This window comes from Bos indicus x Bos taurus, chromosome X, assembly GCF_003369695.1.
Source record: "Bos indicus x Bos taurus breed Angus x Brahman F1 hybrid chromosome X, Bos_hybrid_MaternalHap_v2.0, whole genome shotgun sequence".
NCBI classification, from domain to species: domain Eukaryota; kingdom Metazoa; phylum Chordata; class Mammalia; order Artiodactyla; family Bovidae; genus Bos; species Bos indicus x Bos taurus.
This window is the reverse complement of record NC_040105.1, coordinates 58674278-58689079: the sequence shown is the minus strand read 5'-3', so window position 1 is coordinate 58689079 and position 14802 is coordinate 58674278. Positions and strand designations below refer to the sequence as shown.

Genomic DNA, 14802 nt, shown 5'->3' with positions numbered 1-14802 from the left:
GTTTGAATTTACTTTTTGTCTAACACAATTTCTATAGTTCAAAATAAATATAAAATAAACAGCAAGTAATAGGGCATTAGCAAAAAACATAAAGCAAGAAATGTACATTAAAATGATGTGTAACATAGCCATGTTTATTTAAGGATGTATTCTAATATCAAACAGCAAAATTCAACAGTGCAAAAGCACAGTTACCTTTGCACCAACCTAATATAGTTATGTGTATTCATATGAATACATTAATGTTTATGAATCATTCTACATACATAGTAACTCTAAAGTAGGGAAACTGGCTCCAGAAGCCTTCCAGAGAAACAGTTTTCACTATTTTATATATGTATATATATTTCTTTCTCTCTTTTTTAGATGGCTTACCCTGTTCTTTGTATATCTATGTCTTTATTTTTTAGATGGCTTACCCTGTTCTTTAAAATTTCCAGGGAATAATTATTCAGATCCCCTCTTGGTTATGTGTTCTAATACTTCATGTAGCATCTAAAACATTGATTATGGAGCCAGTCATTGGTGTGAGAATTTCTGTTTCTTCCCTTATTTGGTTTCCTTGCCTTAGGATCTTAAGTATCAGGAGAGATTAGGGGAAATATGGGTTGACTCAGGCCTGCTAGATAATATGTTGGAAGAATGGGAATCTTTCATCCCATTGCCTTATCCTGGCCCAGACTTACATTTATGGTTGATAAATGCCTTAAGTTTGTATAAATCTATAGCTTCTTGGCTTTAACTCATCTGTATAAATAGTGAAAATAAGAGATATAAAAATAACAATGGCATTATTAATCATCCAGCTTTTACTGTACACTGTCCTAAGCACTTTATGTATTTTATTTCATATAATCATCATAATAACCCTATAAGTTTGATACTATTATAATTTATGATTATCATCCTTATATTTTAGCTAAGAAAACTAGACTTTATAGAAATTAAGTAATTGCCCAAGATCACCACGTGAATGAGTGGAAGTGAAAACAGATGGTGTGAGTCTATAGCCTCTACTCTTTACTACCATCCAGTATGGCCTCTATGATAGAAAACATGAGTTTAGCTAAAACTTACCTTTGGTGTGGAATCTGGCTGTGCCTTTGTACAAGTATCACTCCTTCTGCTATTTCCCCTTCTAAATAAATGTGGTGGCCATTGCACCAAGAACGCACAATGCAACATTTTATTAGAATGAGTGGTAGTAGGGACTTAGGAGCCGTGGGGTAAATGAAGCATTTCATTAAAAGTCAGAATATTCACAGCAAATGACAAAACTGGATTTGCAGAACCATTTGCCTTCTAAAAAGGGGTCTTATCATGCCTTTCAGTTGGCAGAGCAGGGGATTTCCCCAGGGTGGGGAAGGATAACAATTTAGCTCCACTGCATGGCCTGAGTGCTGTCTAGCCATCCAGTCAGTGCATGGCATCTCTCATTCATTGATTGTTATCAGTGTCTTTTTTTGCTTTGCTAGGGTTATGGCCGACAAGAAAAAAGAGGTCCTGTTTGTCCGGCCCCGGAAATATATCCAGTGCTCCAACCCAGAGACCACAGAGCCTGGCTACATCAACATCGTGGAGCTGGCGGCATCTGTGTGCCGCTATGACCTAGACGACATGGACATCTTCTGGCTCCAGGAACTCAATGAAGACCTCACAGCAATGGGTAAGTTGTTTCCTCACATGTAACTTGTTCCTTGTCTGAATTTGTTATTTTTTTTAAGTTGTCAGGACCATTTAACTTGCTTTCATTCTGTGGCTTCCTTTCTTTTCTGGGCTCTTCATTTATTTTCCTCTTGAATCTTAATGAGGCATTTCCTGAAGTGCATAAATATATTGAGGTAGAGCAGTAGTATTTAAATCTGACCTTTTCTTTCATTGTTTATGGTAAATATCACAGATCAGAGATGGCATGTAGGTTTCATGAGGCCATTTCCCATTTCTGAGTATGAGACTTGTACTGGCTGGACTTCGGGTTGAGAAGGATTCTGAGACTGGTTCTTCACTCAGCCCTGGAAAGTACTATGATCAGTGAGCAGGGCCAAGGGTAGTGGCACCTCTAACATTGCCACCTAATGTCAAGAAGCTCCAACTTTAGCATTAGGCAGCACCACTGCAACTGACAGGTTGATATGACCAAGGATGCCTTAATGAAGGACTTAGAATTTTGCTGCCTGGAAGAAGAATGGCAGGCCTAAGGCAAAACATCCCCAAAGCAGTTCTTAGCTACCTCAAGTGAGTTCTAAAGTTGTCGTGCAACTCTCAAAATATAGAATAAAATGAAGCAAAAACAAGCAAACAAAAAAATTGGAAGTAAACATAGTAGTAATTTTAAAGTAAACATATGCCATACAGTACCATACCAGCAATGTTTGGAGATTCTGGGCTGAAAGGAAGTTCACCTTATACTTACACATAGTTCTTTTTGACCTGTCTTCCATCTAAACAGTGTTTAGGTCCAAGCGGTCCTGTGAAACTGGGTGGTTCTTAACTCTCTGTATGAGATACAGTAAAGGATACATTTGCTTTTGTTTGAATCACATTTGTTCATTGTTAGTACAGGGATCAGTGGTTTTCCTTTTCTTCCCTCTTTTTTCTCTCTTTTGAGGTTGGTATCTGAATGCATGTGAATAAAAAATTAAAATTATATTAAATTCAATTTGGCATGATAGTGATAGTTATTCTGCCAGTAACCGATACTTACTTCTTGCTTTTTAAAACTTTTTGTTTAGTGTCTTCTCTTGTTCTACCTTCTAAGAGGAAAGAGAGGAGTCAAAATTTTAGGGTGGGAACCCCAAAGAAAAGGGAATAAAAAACTGACAGAAAGGGAAAATGAGAGTATGAGGGTATAATCAAATGGATCGATGGCTCAATGCGCAAATGTATTTATGAACCATATAGCATTCATATACACTGAAGACATTACAGTGCTGCCTTCAACATGACACTGCCTTATAACAAAGTCCCTTTGGTATCTCACATTAATTCTCTTAGGATGAGTTTTTTTTAAAAGATTTTTGAAACAGTTTTAAGTCTGAAGAAAAGCTGCAGATTTAATACAGTATACATACCCCTCATGCAGTTTGTTTCCCCTCATGTTAGCATCTCACTTTACTATGATACATTTGTCAGAGCTAAGAAACCAGTGCAGGTACAGTGCTATATTACCTAAATTCTAGGCTTCGTTGGGTTTTCACCAGTTTTTCCACGAATGACCTTTTTCTGTTCCAGGATCCCATCCATGATACCACATTGCATTTAGGCTTGAATGATTTTTTAAAAGAGGATAACTTTATCTCAAGCCTTCCTTTAGAGTGATATTGTAGTAAGGTTTTAAGAACTTAAAATAGTTTTAAAAATAATATTAACTTCAGCATGTTTTTTATTCAGATTAAGGAATTCTAAAAATTGAGAGCTTACTGCATACTATACTATACATACTATACTATACATTGCACTATACTAAGCAATGTAGGAACATGATCTCATCTCTGCCTCATAAGAAATCAAGAGTTTGGTATTATTATCCTTATTTTTATAGATAAGGAAGCTAAGTCCTAAAGAGGGCAAATAACTTGTCAAAGCTTCAGTTCAGTTCAGTCTCTCAGTCGTGTCTGACTCTTTGCAACCCCATGGACTGCAAAGCTTATGTAACCAATATGAGGTCAAGTGGGAATTTGAATCCAAGTGTTTTTTTAACCAGATACTATAGTCCTTCACTTCATGGGGAAAAGTGTGTAATTTGTCTTGGCTGGAAAAATTAAACATACTTCCTGAGTAGTTTTTGGTTTCATAAGTAGCTACAGCATTGAAAAGGTAGTTTATGTGAAATTCTAAAGTTCCTTAGGGTCTTATATTACAAATTAAGTGAAATATTTGGGTAAATTTGTTTTGGATCATTTTGAGAATTACTCCTGAGTTTATAAGCTGTTAGGGTAAATTCATGTGAGCTCTCACAAAATCATCAGTCCCCCTAAAAAGAAAAATGTTAGTTGTTATCAATAGCCACCATATGAATCTTTGAGTTGGGTTATTATGTATAGAAGACTGAGAAAAATTAAAAGTATAGAAGGAAAAGGAATCAAGAGGCAAAAAAAGGTAATTTCAGAATTTCCAATTAGATTTGTGAATGCTAATAAGTTTATTTTATATTATAGTTTGTCATTAGAAAATATTATTGAATTTTCTAAAAATCAGATTTGAAAAACAAGTATTTCATATGTGTAGTCACATATACAGTACCTAGAATTTTCTTTTATGACTTAATACATTTTTGTATGAAAATTTCCATTAAATGTGCTCATTGGAACTAGTTTGCTGAGAATGAATTGTTATTTATATCCAAATAGTTACATGATTCTAATTATTATACTATAAATTAAAGTGTTCAAAATTACAAAGTTCAGTGAAAGTCCTCCCTCAGTGGGACTAAGAGAAAACAGATTCAGGGGAGTTCCCTGGTGGTCTAGTGGTTAGGATTCCAGGCTTTTACTGCCATTGCCCAGGTTCAGTCCCTGGTTGGGGAACTGAGATCCTGCAAGTCAAGTGGTGCAGCCAAAAATAAAAAAGAAAGAAAACAAATTTAGGAGGAGACTGGCTAGGATTTGGACAGAAAATTGAAAGGGTCAGTGTATGTAACTTACAAGGAATATGGTGAAATGTATTTCTCCTTTCATGTCTCAAACACTAATTTTAGAACAGCTCTAGTAAAAGATTCTTTAAAATCTGGTTTTAAAATCAGAGATGATTTTATCCTTTAGAATCCCCACACCCTTGCTTGCACCGGGCTCACAGTAGGTGATTTGGGAATGACAGCTGACTGATGGGTTGATTGATTGTTTGTATTTCTGTGCAGGTTATGGGCCAGTTGATGAGAATCTTATGGAAAAGACAGTAGAAGTCCTGGAACGCCATTGCCATGAAAATATGAACCATGCTATTGAGACAGAGGAAGGGCTAGGCATAGAGTATGATGAAGATGTGATCTGTGATGTGTGCCGGTCTCCAGACAGTGAAGAAGGGAATGATATGGTGTTCTGTGATAAGTGTAACATCTGTGTGCATCAGGTTAGTGAGAGTGGAGACCGCCACCTCCCCACGGTCACCCTTTCTGAAGCTCAGTGATGATCTCCAGCACCCATATCTGGGTAGCAACTTGCATTTAAGGGTGAAAATACCAACTTGGCCTGGCTGTTCTCCAGTAATTCCTTTAGAAATAATACTTCTTATTAACTTTAATCCAGGGGGCTAAACCCAGGTCTTTATTGTGTATCATCATGCCCAGGCCATTGAGATCGCCTTGTTCAATACTTTTACAGTACCCTGGGGTATCTCCTTGCTACCTGCCTGGGAGTGTCTCCTCTGCCTTGGAGTCCCTTTTATATCATCAGGTTACACCCATGGTCAGTAACCTTGGTGAGTTTACACTTCCTGTATCTGGAAGTGCGGACTTCTCATCCTGGCACCCAAAGCTCTCCTTCATCTCCCAAATATACCACTCTCAGAAAACTTGGTCCACTCTACTTTTAAACAGTAGAATTTTAGGATTGTAAAAAACTGACCCACTCCCTAATTTTACAAATAATACCAAGAGAAATGAAGTGACTTTACCCAACCTCTTACAGCCTTCTCCCATTTCTGGTTAACAAAACTTCACATATCTTTCAAGATCTAGTTCAAGTCCTTTCTTGAAGTCCCTTACCCTAAGTAATTTTTCACCCTTTTGAACATGTGTGTTTCATTCATTTCGTTAATTTATCTAGCAAATAGGTATGCAACACCATCCACGTACCAGAACTCTGCTGCATGCTGAAGACACAATGATGAAGAGGCAGACAAGGTCTTTGCCCCCAGGGAAATCAGTCTGGTGTAGGCTCTACAAGGAAACTGCCCACTGAGCATAGTATACCAAGCATGTTTGTAGATAGAAGTCCATGCTGCTGTAGAAGTGCATGGGAGGGATAGAGGTTGGGGATAACTTCCAGGAGGTGGCACCCAAGCTGAATCTTAACAGCTAAAGGGAAATGCCAGAAAAAAACAGCAGCATGTGTTCAGACAGAGAGGAGAACATGTTCAGGTGGGGTAGTAAGAGTAGGCAAAGTATGTTAGAGGCAACTCTGAGCAGTTCAGAACTGTGGAGAGTGATGGGGTCAAGTAGGGAAGGCATGGAGAGTGAGACTAGAGAGTAATACATGGAACATGTGAAAGGCCTTCCCTGATAAACTAAGGAACTTCGGTTTTGTCCTGTCAACCCTGAAGGATATGATTTGTAATTCAGAAATGTCATTCTGGCTACAAAATTATTAAAATGATTTAAATAATACAGGAGAGAGAAACCAGGATTTAAGACTTTAATTCTCTGGGCCACCTAACCTAACCCTTTGTATTAAAAGGTATTCAGAATTATTCTGTAATCAGTTGGGTCTCTTTCTTCCTTTTACTTGCATCCTTTTGGAGTGAATTTTGAAAATTTATCTTCACTCTATCAGGTATTAGCATTTATGTCCCACCTTTAGTGACAGAGAAAATCTTTATCACTTAAGTATGAACTTAAATATATAAATACCTGACAGCACAGGTCCACAGCCCCTTCTCTGCATTTCCAGAATTTTAAAGCTGTGAAAACTATAAGTTTTGTTTGTTTGTTTTTTATATAAGTTTGATACTAAATGATTTGAGGGAAGATGCAGGACTTACCCAGTGTGAGGCTTTTTGTAGTCTTTAGTCCCTTTTGTGAAAATACTCATATTTTGTTAGAGAACTATTAATGTATTGTATTTGATTATATGGTACTGCCCTGATCCCATTATTGGGTTATATAATATGCCAATATAATATGCCATGTATATACTGTATTACTTTCCTGAGATATGCACAGTTCTAAATTTCCTGATGTTTCTTACCCTAGAGTTTTCAGATAAATGATTGTGAATCTTTAGTAGATTTGAAGGTAACAGTACCAAGATCATGTGTATATGTTTTCTGTATTTTTCCTTCACAGTTAGGACAAAATATTAATGAATTATTTCCAGGTTCTTTGGGTAACAAAATGTAGCATAATAATTCTCCTTAAAGGTATTTTACTTTGAAAACATACCCAGTAATGACTATAAATGGTCCCTTTCCTCACGTAGAAAGAAATGACAATAACACATGACCAGGCCTTGCAGAATATAAGCTGGTATGTATTAAAGCTGAATGTTGGTGCCACACACAGTTTCATGTAAGAGAATTCTTCCTAAGTGAGTATGTTCACTTGAATTCTAAAGAGATACTTAGGTTAGAGCTCCCTCTGTTGACTGAAAAGTGACTTTAAATGATTTGGAAGATTTGGTTTACTTAACAGAATTGGGGACATGTTGACAATTGTTTTTATTAAACATAATTTTTCTTCTTTACTGCCACCATATTATATCAAATATTTGTTTCTTTGTGACTACAATACACTTATGGTCAGTGCTATAGAAGAGAGTTTTATTTTACATCAGTAGATTTTGGATTTTAAAAAGAACTTAAATTTTTTTCGTTAAAAAGTGTGAAAATTGGGACCATTCCAAGTCCCTTAATGTGTTCCATTTTCTGCTTCTTAGCCCAAATATTGAACACTCAAACTGAGGCCTAAATTAATTTACCTGAAGGTACATGCTCATAGTTTTTATACCTATCATATATATAATGTTTGGCACTAAATTTATTAACCCCCTGAAGTTATATGTGAAACATATGTTCGTGCATGTGGGCAGTTTTTTTAAAAATAAGAGTCCAGCCTTCATAATTTTATAGTCTAGGAAAAGTTGAGAGCCACTACAGTGAATTACAAGCTTCTGTGATCTTATGACTAGGAATAAGTCTACATAAGAGCTCAGTAAACGATTTGCTACCCAATAAAATGGCCATATAATAAAGGGTATTCCTAGAACCAGCTACTGGTTTTTCTTCTGCTCATCTGAAAGAGGCTCTATTTTAGGGAGGAAGCTTGCTTTCATTTCTTTGCAGACTTTCTGAATTTCAGAAAAGGAAAAAGCTTTGAAGGTTAGGGACCTTATAAAATGATGTCCTGCTTTTGTGAGAGCAGCCTAGTTAGAATCCAGCTTCAGTTCTTGAGTGAAATGTATTTGTTCTACCAAACCACCTACTCAAGCTCAGCATAGAGAGCCATCCAGATAAATTGATGATAAAGAACCTACCCCAATGACCTTACAGTATCACTGAGGAGATAAAACATAACAGTTAGAGAAGAATACATGATATTGACCAAGTACCCCTTATGAAATGGGCCTTAAGTAGTTTGCCAACCCCTGGTTTTAGATGGGGTTGGGGGTGGGAGCAGAAGGAGATTTTAGAGGCTTTATTGCTGTGCATTGGTATGAAGACTATAGCAGCCAAATAGAAGGATTGAAGGTATGAAGGAAAAAGAAGAGAATTTAGAAATAAATCAGTCCAGGCATGATATGAATAAGGACTTGGGTGGAGTAGTTGTGGTGGAGATGGAGAAGATGGTCAGAGTCTAGTGACGACTCTGAAGGGAATATTAGCAAGCCCAGGGACAATAGATGAAGGAAAGTGGATAATAGGGATCAAGGAATTTGGATCTGGAAGCTGCAAAGTATGGTGGTGATATGGATAGAGTTTGGAAAGGGGCTTAGACTAGTTGGGGCTAACATTGATAATGACTGTTGGAACTTGAATCTGAGCTGTGGGTGAACTCTCTGGGGCAGGCACAGACTTTGAATCTGCAATGGTGAATCAGTCATTGGTAAAGGTATGCTAGGCCACCTGGGGAGCCAAGTGGCCCTCAGCTATAGTCTCTAATGGTCAGGATTGAGCAGTAAGGGGGAAGGATGGGTGAGATTAGAGGTAGTGAAAAGGAAATCTAAAATATTACACAATCTAATCTCCCTCTCCCCACCCATAGTAGTTTATTTATTTATCCATCTTTGTTCTGTAAGGAATTTGAAGTGGCTTCAAGAACTCATTATGGAGTATTGTGATTAGTCTAATATTGTGTTCAGTTTAGGATCCATTAAGTCCCTTTTTCTTCAACCGAAGCAAGTAATTGCTCCAATTTGTTGAGAGTGCTTTTTTTATGCACCAGGCACTATCAGGCTCTTTAACATTAGCTCATTTGCTTTTCAGAAGTGTCATTCTGCTTATTTCCTAACACTTTTTCCTTGATCACAACAGTGCATGACATACAGACATTGTTCAGTAAGTATATGACTGACTAATTATAATACATAAGCATTGAGAAAGCTTTAGAAAATGGAGGTAAAAAGAAAAAAAAAATGTAATCACAAAACTCATAACAGTTGGGCTAACCTTTGTGTGTATATCCTTCTAGTCTTATTCTGTTGCCCTTAAATCAATTCTCATATAGAGACATGCTGATCTTAACAGATGCTAGAAGTTGCTTTTTATTTTGAGTGTTTTAAAATTACTAAATCCTGGATATGAGCTTGTTTGACCTTTTCTCCTAAAAGTGGAGGGTACTCTGTGACTGTGTACCAGAGCAGACATTGACCCAGTAAGTAGATGCTAACCATTCCCTGCTCTCCTTCCCGTGCCTCCAGGCCTGCTACGGCATCCTCAAGGTCCCAGAAGGCAGCTGGCTGTGTCGCTCCTGTGTCCTGGGCATTTATCCACAATGTCTGTTATGTCCAAAGAAAGGTGGAGCCATGAAGAGCACCAAAACAGGGACTAAATGGGCTCATGTCAGCTGTGCCCTATGGATTCCAGAGGTATGAATTCATCCAAGTCTGTGAGCCATTTGTTCTCCCACAACATTCAAACTGACTCAGGCTTTGTAGAGATGCTTCATGCCTGCCCATGATTCTGAGTTGATAATGGTTTGCCTTGACCTCCGTCACATCCTTCTTGGATGCATGTGAGCCCATGCTAATTAATTTATAGGTGGTACTACCAGTGGTATTGGATAAATTTGGATGAGAGAAGAGGGTATGAGCAGCAGATTTTTTAAAATGTAAAACCTACCTTAAATACCACCAGGGTTATTCCCTGGTGGCTCAGATGTTAAAGAATATGCCTGCAATGCAGAAGACCAGGGTTTGATTCCCTGGGTCAGAAAGATCCAGTGGAGAAAGAGAATGGCTACCCACTCCAGTATTCTTGCTTGGAGAATTTCATGAACATAGGAGCCTGGCAGGCTGTAGTCCATGGGGTCACCAAGAGTCAGACACAACTGAGCGACTGACACTTTCATGTTTCACTTTTGCCAGTGGTATTGGATAAATTTGGATGAGAGAAAAGGGGATAAGCAGCAGATATTTTTAAGGTAAAACCTACCTTAAAAGTAATCCCTGGTGGCTCAGATGGTAAAGTGTCTGCCTATAGTGCAGGAGACCTGGGTTCGATCCCTGGGTTGGGAAGATCCCCTGGAGAAGGAAATGGCAACCCACTTCAGAACTTTTGTCTGGAAAATTCCATGGACTGAGGAGCCTGGTGGGCTATAGTCCATGGGGTTGCAAAGAGTTGGACAGAACTAAGCGACTTCACTTTCACTTTTCACTTACCTTAAAAGTACCATATCTTGGATTTCCCTGGTGATCCAGTGATTAAAAGTCTGCCTGCCTTGGGTTCAATCAGAGGACATGAGTTCAATCCCTGATCCAGGAAAAATCCACATGCACGGGCAACTAGGCCCGTGCACCACAACTACTGAACCCACATCCTCTAGAGCCTACAAGCTGCAACTTCTGAACTGAAAATCCTAGGTACATACTACGGTATTCTTGTGGATATGTGTGCTGAGTCTGACTTTTTTCGACCCCATGGACTGTAGCCCACCAGCTCCTCTGTCCATGGGATTTCCCAGGCAAGAATACTGGAGAATACCCCATTTCCTACTCCAGGGGATCTTCCTGACCTAGAGACCAAACCTGCATTGGCAGGTGGATTCTTTACCACTGCACCACCTGGGAAGCCCTCTTATGGATACAGAAGTCAGTATTTTTTTTTAATTTGAGTAGTGGTTTTGTTTTTCTTACTAAGAACATCCAGCTAATAGACATGTGAAATGAACTCTGAGGTTTCTGGCCAGAGAATCATTAATTTCCAGTAGCAAATTCCCTAGCTAATAAAGCAGATTCTTTCAAAATATTAAGTCTGAAAAAAATGTTAAAAGTCTGGAATATGACTCAGAAAGAGTTTTTTTTCAAAAGAAGCTTTCTCACCATTGACCTTCTCTTATGGTTTCTAGTACCTGATTTCTAGTACCTTTGGGCCTGTTCAAGATGTCCCTGATCTTTCTACTGTTGCTTTCTTGATGTGGGTGGAACTTGTACTCATTTGACTGTCCTTATTCAATGGTCCTTCACTTTTTTAAAGTTGTTTCTTAAGAACACATTATATATTTTTAAAGAGAAGGAAAAGAAAACACTTCTTACCAGAAGTTGCTTGACCCCTTATTTTCACTCACACACACACACACACAAATTTCCATCTTTTTTAAAAAAGCATTTCTTTCAGCACCCTCTCAAAGACTTGTTTCACTTTTAAGCTACTTTGAGTACGTCGTTAGGACTCTGCTTCTACTGCAGGAGGCACGGTTCAATCCCTGATCAGGAAACTAAGATCCTGTACACGTGGCATGGCCAAAAAAAAATGAAAAATAAATAAAGCAAGCAAGCTACTTTGGCTGGGAGAATAGACTAAGCTGGTAATAGTTACATGATTTTAAAAACTGGTTTTAAAATGTTAACATCCTCATCTTTTCTACTTATGTGCTGCAGATTGCTACTACTTTCCAATAATATTATGTCACTGCCTCTGTTTTTCATCGTTCATTAGTTAAATGAAAAAAAACAAGGCATATGGCACCATCTCAAACATGTAAGAGGTGCTAGATTTTGTGAATCTTAATTCCTTTCCTCAGTAGCTTTCTTTGGTTCCTAAGTAAAATGTAGATATCTTTGATTCATTAAGGTAACCATGCTTAGTCTCTACTTCTGCCCTCTCCTCCTATATATGAATTGTTTATATTACTGGAAATGATTGAAGGCCTGAGCAGTGGCTAGAGACAGGTTTCATTTATTCTTAGTTCCATAATAACCTTAAGAGATATGGCTCACCTCATTGTTTTGATGTTCTGAGCTGCAAATAATACCACTCATGGTTTGTGAAAGGTACTTCTGCAATGCCTTGGTGCCTTCTGCCTTATGGTGGTGTTTTATTTGTAGGTCAGCATTGCTTGTCCTGAGAGAATGGAACCAATCACAAAGATCTCCCATATTCCGCCCAGTCGGTGGGCCTTAGTCTGCAGCCTGTGCAAGTTGAAGACAGGTGCTTGTATACAGGTAAGTCCAATGAGAAGTGGTTGAGTGGGTTAACACCAAATTAGCCAAACTCATCCTCCCAGTTAGAGCATCCTGCTAACTGAAAGGTTACTCAGGAAGCCACCTCCCACTCACTTCTGGAGCTCTGCTACTGTGCAGACCATTTCTGGAACCGTTTTTTGGATGTTGCCTCTGGACCCTTCAGCTTATTCTTCTCGGTAGCCATAGTGGTGGTTGATTTCCATCCTTTGCTGTCAGATCTGATGAATTAGGTGAGTTCTGAAGCTAGATGATCCTGGGTGGAAACAAGCCATAACTTCTAAACAACCAGGCCCGTGTTCTTATGTGGCTCACCCATGGAGGATGGACGACTTGGGTTCCAGGGCAGTTTGACAGATGATTCTTTTGTTGGACGAAGTGCATCTCACTTGATAGGAAAGATGCATCTAAATGGATAAATTCTGGTTTGATAGACTTGAAAGTCATTCTCAAAGGCACAGTTGTTGCATATGGTAGTGCAAATAGAGTTTTCTGAGACATTTGAGGCATAGAAATTTAGCTACTTGAAGTAGAAGTGTAGCTGGCGCACCCAAAAGCATCATTTGGGGGGGTGGGGTGGAGAATGGCCAGTCACACCCAGAAAAGGCAGAAATATTGATCCTTCATAATCTAGTTTTCCAGAATGTCATCTCACCTTTTATTCCAAATGTAATAAGGTGGCTTTCCTGGCAAGAAGAGAGGAAGGGCTGACCTTCCACTCCCCAGACCTCTTGATAGGAGCTACAGGCTGGTTGCAGTTAGGTTTGCATGTTTACTTTCTTCACAGAAAGGGGGCCATATGATGTCATAGCTTAGGGACAGTGTCTCTAGGTGTTTCATGAGGTTTCTTGCTATCTGATTCATCTTGTAGATTTTTAAACTCATTTTTACATTTGACAGGACTGCATACTTTGTCTTGCTTTTTTTTTTTTTTTTTTGTCATGCTTTTTAAAAAAAATTTTTCCAGCTGATTTTATTTAACTATAGCACTTTAGCAAATATAAGGAGGAAATCGTTTAAGGAAAACTATTCCCATGGGGTCTACTGCATTAACACATTGCCTTTTTATGCTTTTCTAAGTTCCCTCCTGATTGCTCCCCAGATATGAGCTTCTTGAGGGCCAAGGTTATGCATCATTGTTTCCCTAGCACAAAGGAGAATGCCTGCCCAGTGTCAGCCCATTGAATAACTATAACTGTATTTAATTGTATCATAGATTAAATGTAATATGCATTCTTCCCAGTAAAAAAAAATATTCTCCATGTTTTCATAATTACCATATAGTCATTTTATAATAGCACATTGAATTTATATCCATTAATTTACTTACTGTCCTTACTGTTCTCCCTGCATTTTCCCCCATATTTGCTGCTTTAAAGGATGATTTTTTTTACAGCAGTTAGTAATTTGGCAGCATGACTGTGATGAGAGAAAAAAACACACCATATTATCACATTCTTCCCTCTATTGTAGTTACTTACCTACAAGTCTTAGCTTCCCTAGGAGGCTACAAGCTTGGACTGTTTCATCCTTAGATCCTCCAAACCCCTGACATGGCAGATTGACAATAAATATGAGATCAATAGGTAGAAGATAGATGAATAGATGGATGGAAAAAACATTCTGGAGTGGGTTTTTCATTTGCACTGAAGTGGATTTTGTTTTTATTACTTAGAGTTTAGATTCTGCGTTTTGTAAAGGTCTTTCCAAATTAAGACTTAATTTTTTTTTTACTGAGTAAATTAGAGATTTAATGAAGTTCCAATGAAGTCTTAGTTTTTCTCAATCTTAACAGATCCAACACCTTTTTATAACAGATAATTTGTAATGCATCTGTACTACCTTTACTTTTGTAGTATCTCTGCTTAGTATACTATGAGTTTACTAAATGAAAGTAGTGGCTTAAAATATGGTTGTTAAAATACAGATATATAATAGCTAATTCTCAGCTTTCTTGTTGAGGTAATAAAAGAAAATACATTCATCATTTTACTTGTTTCAACATTCCCCATCCAGTTCCTCTGTTGCATGTAGTTTCATGAACCAGCATTAAGTTCTAAGCAAAGGATAATCTGGCTTCAAAATTCTGACTCTGGTGTTCCCAGCAAGTAGGGTTAAGCAATGAGAAGACTCGATAACACTTGTCACTCCAGTTGCTTTGTTCTGGTGGACTTCTCTGAATGGCCCAAACTAGAAATGTTTTGGGGTTTTTTGGGGGGACTGTCTCCATTTTCTACATAATGACCCTCCTTGGGAATTCAGCCATCATTATCTTGTCATGCCTTAATCCCAGACTCCACACCCCGTGTATTTCTTTCTGGCTAATCTCTCTTATTTGGACCTTTGCTATACCACCTCAACTGTCTCCCAAATGCTGATCAGCATCCAAAGCCACTGGAGAAATACCAGCTATGTAGGATGCATAGCTCAACTTTTCTTCTTCCTTGGTTTAGGAGCCACTGAATGTATACTT

The 14802-nt window shown here is 38.2% G+C and overlaps 1 protein-coding gene across 3 annotated transcripts in view; it reads left to right on the top strand.

The window, feature by feature from the left end:
* JADE3 (jade family PHD finger 3) overlaps positions 1–14802 on the top strand; it is a 138884-nt gene that overhangs the window by 104891 nt on the left and 19191 nt on the right. For all 3 annotated transcript variants that reach the window (XM_027533555.1, XM_027533554.1, XM_027533556.1), the window contains 4 exons: positions 1476–1666; positions 4856–5067; positions 9570–9737; positions 12195–12311. In XM_027533555.1, the coding sequence (XP_027389356.1) occupies positions 1476–1666; positions 4856–5067; positions 9570–9737; positions 12195–12311 (688 nt within the window). The remainder of the gene's footprint in view (positions 1–1475; positions 1667–4855; positions 5068–9569; positions 9738–12194; positions 12312–14802) is intronic.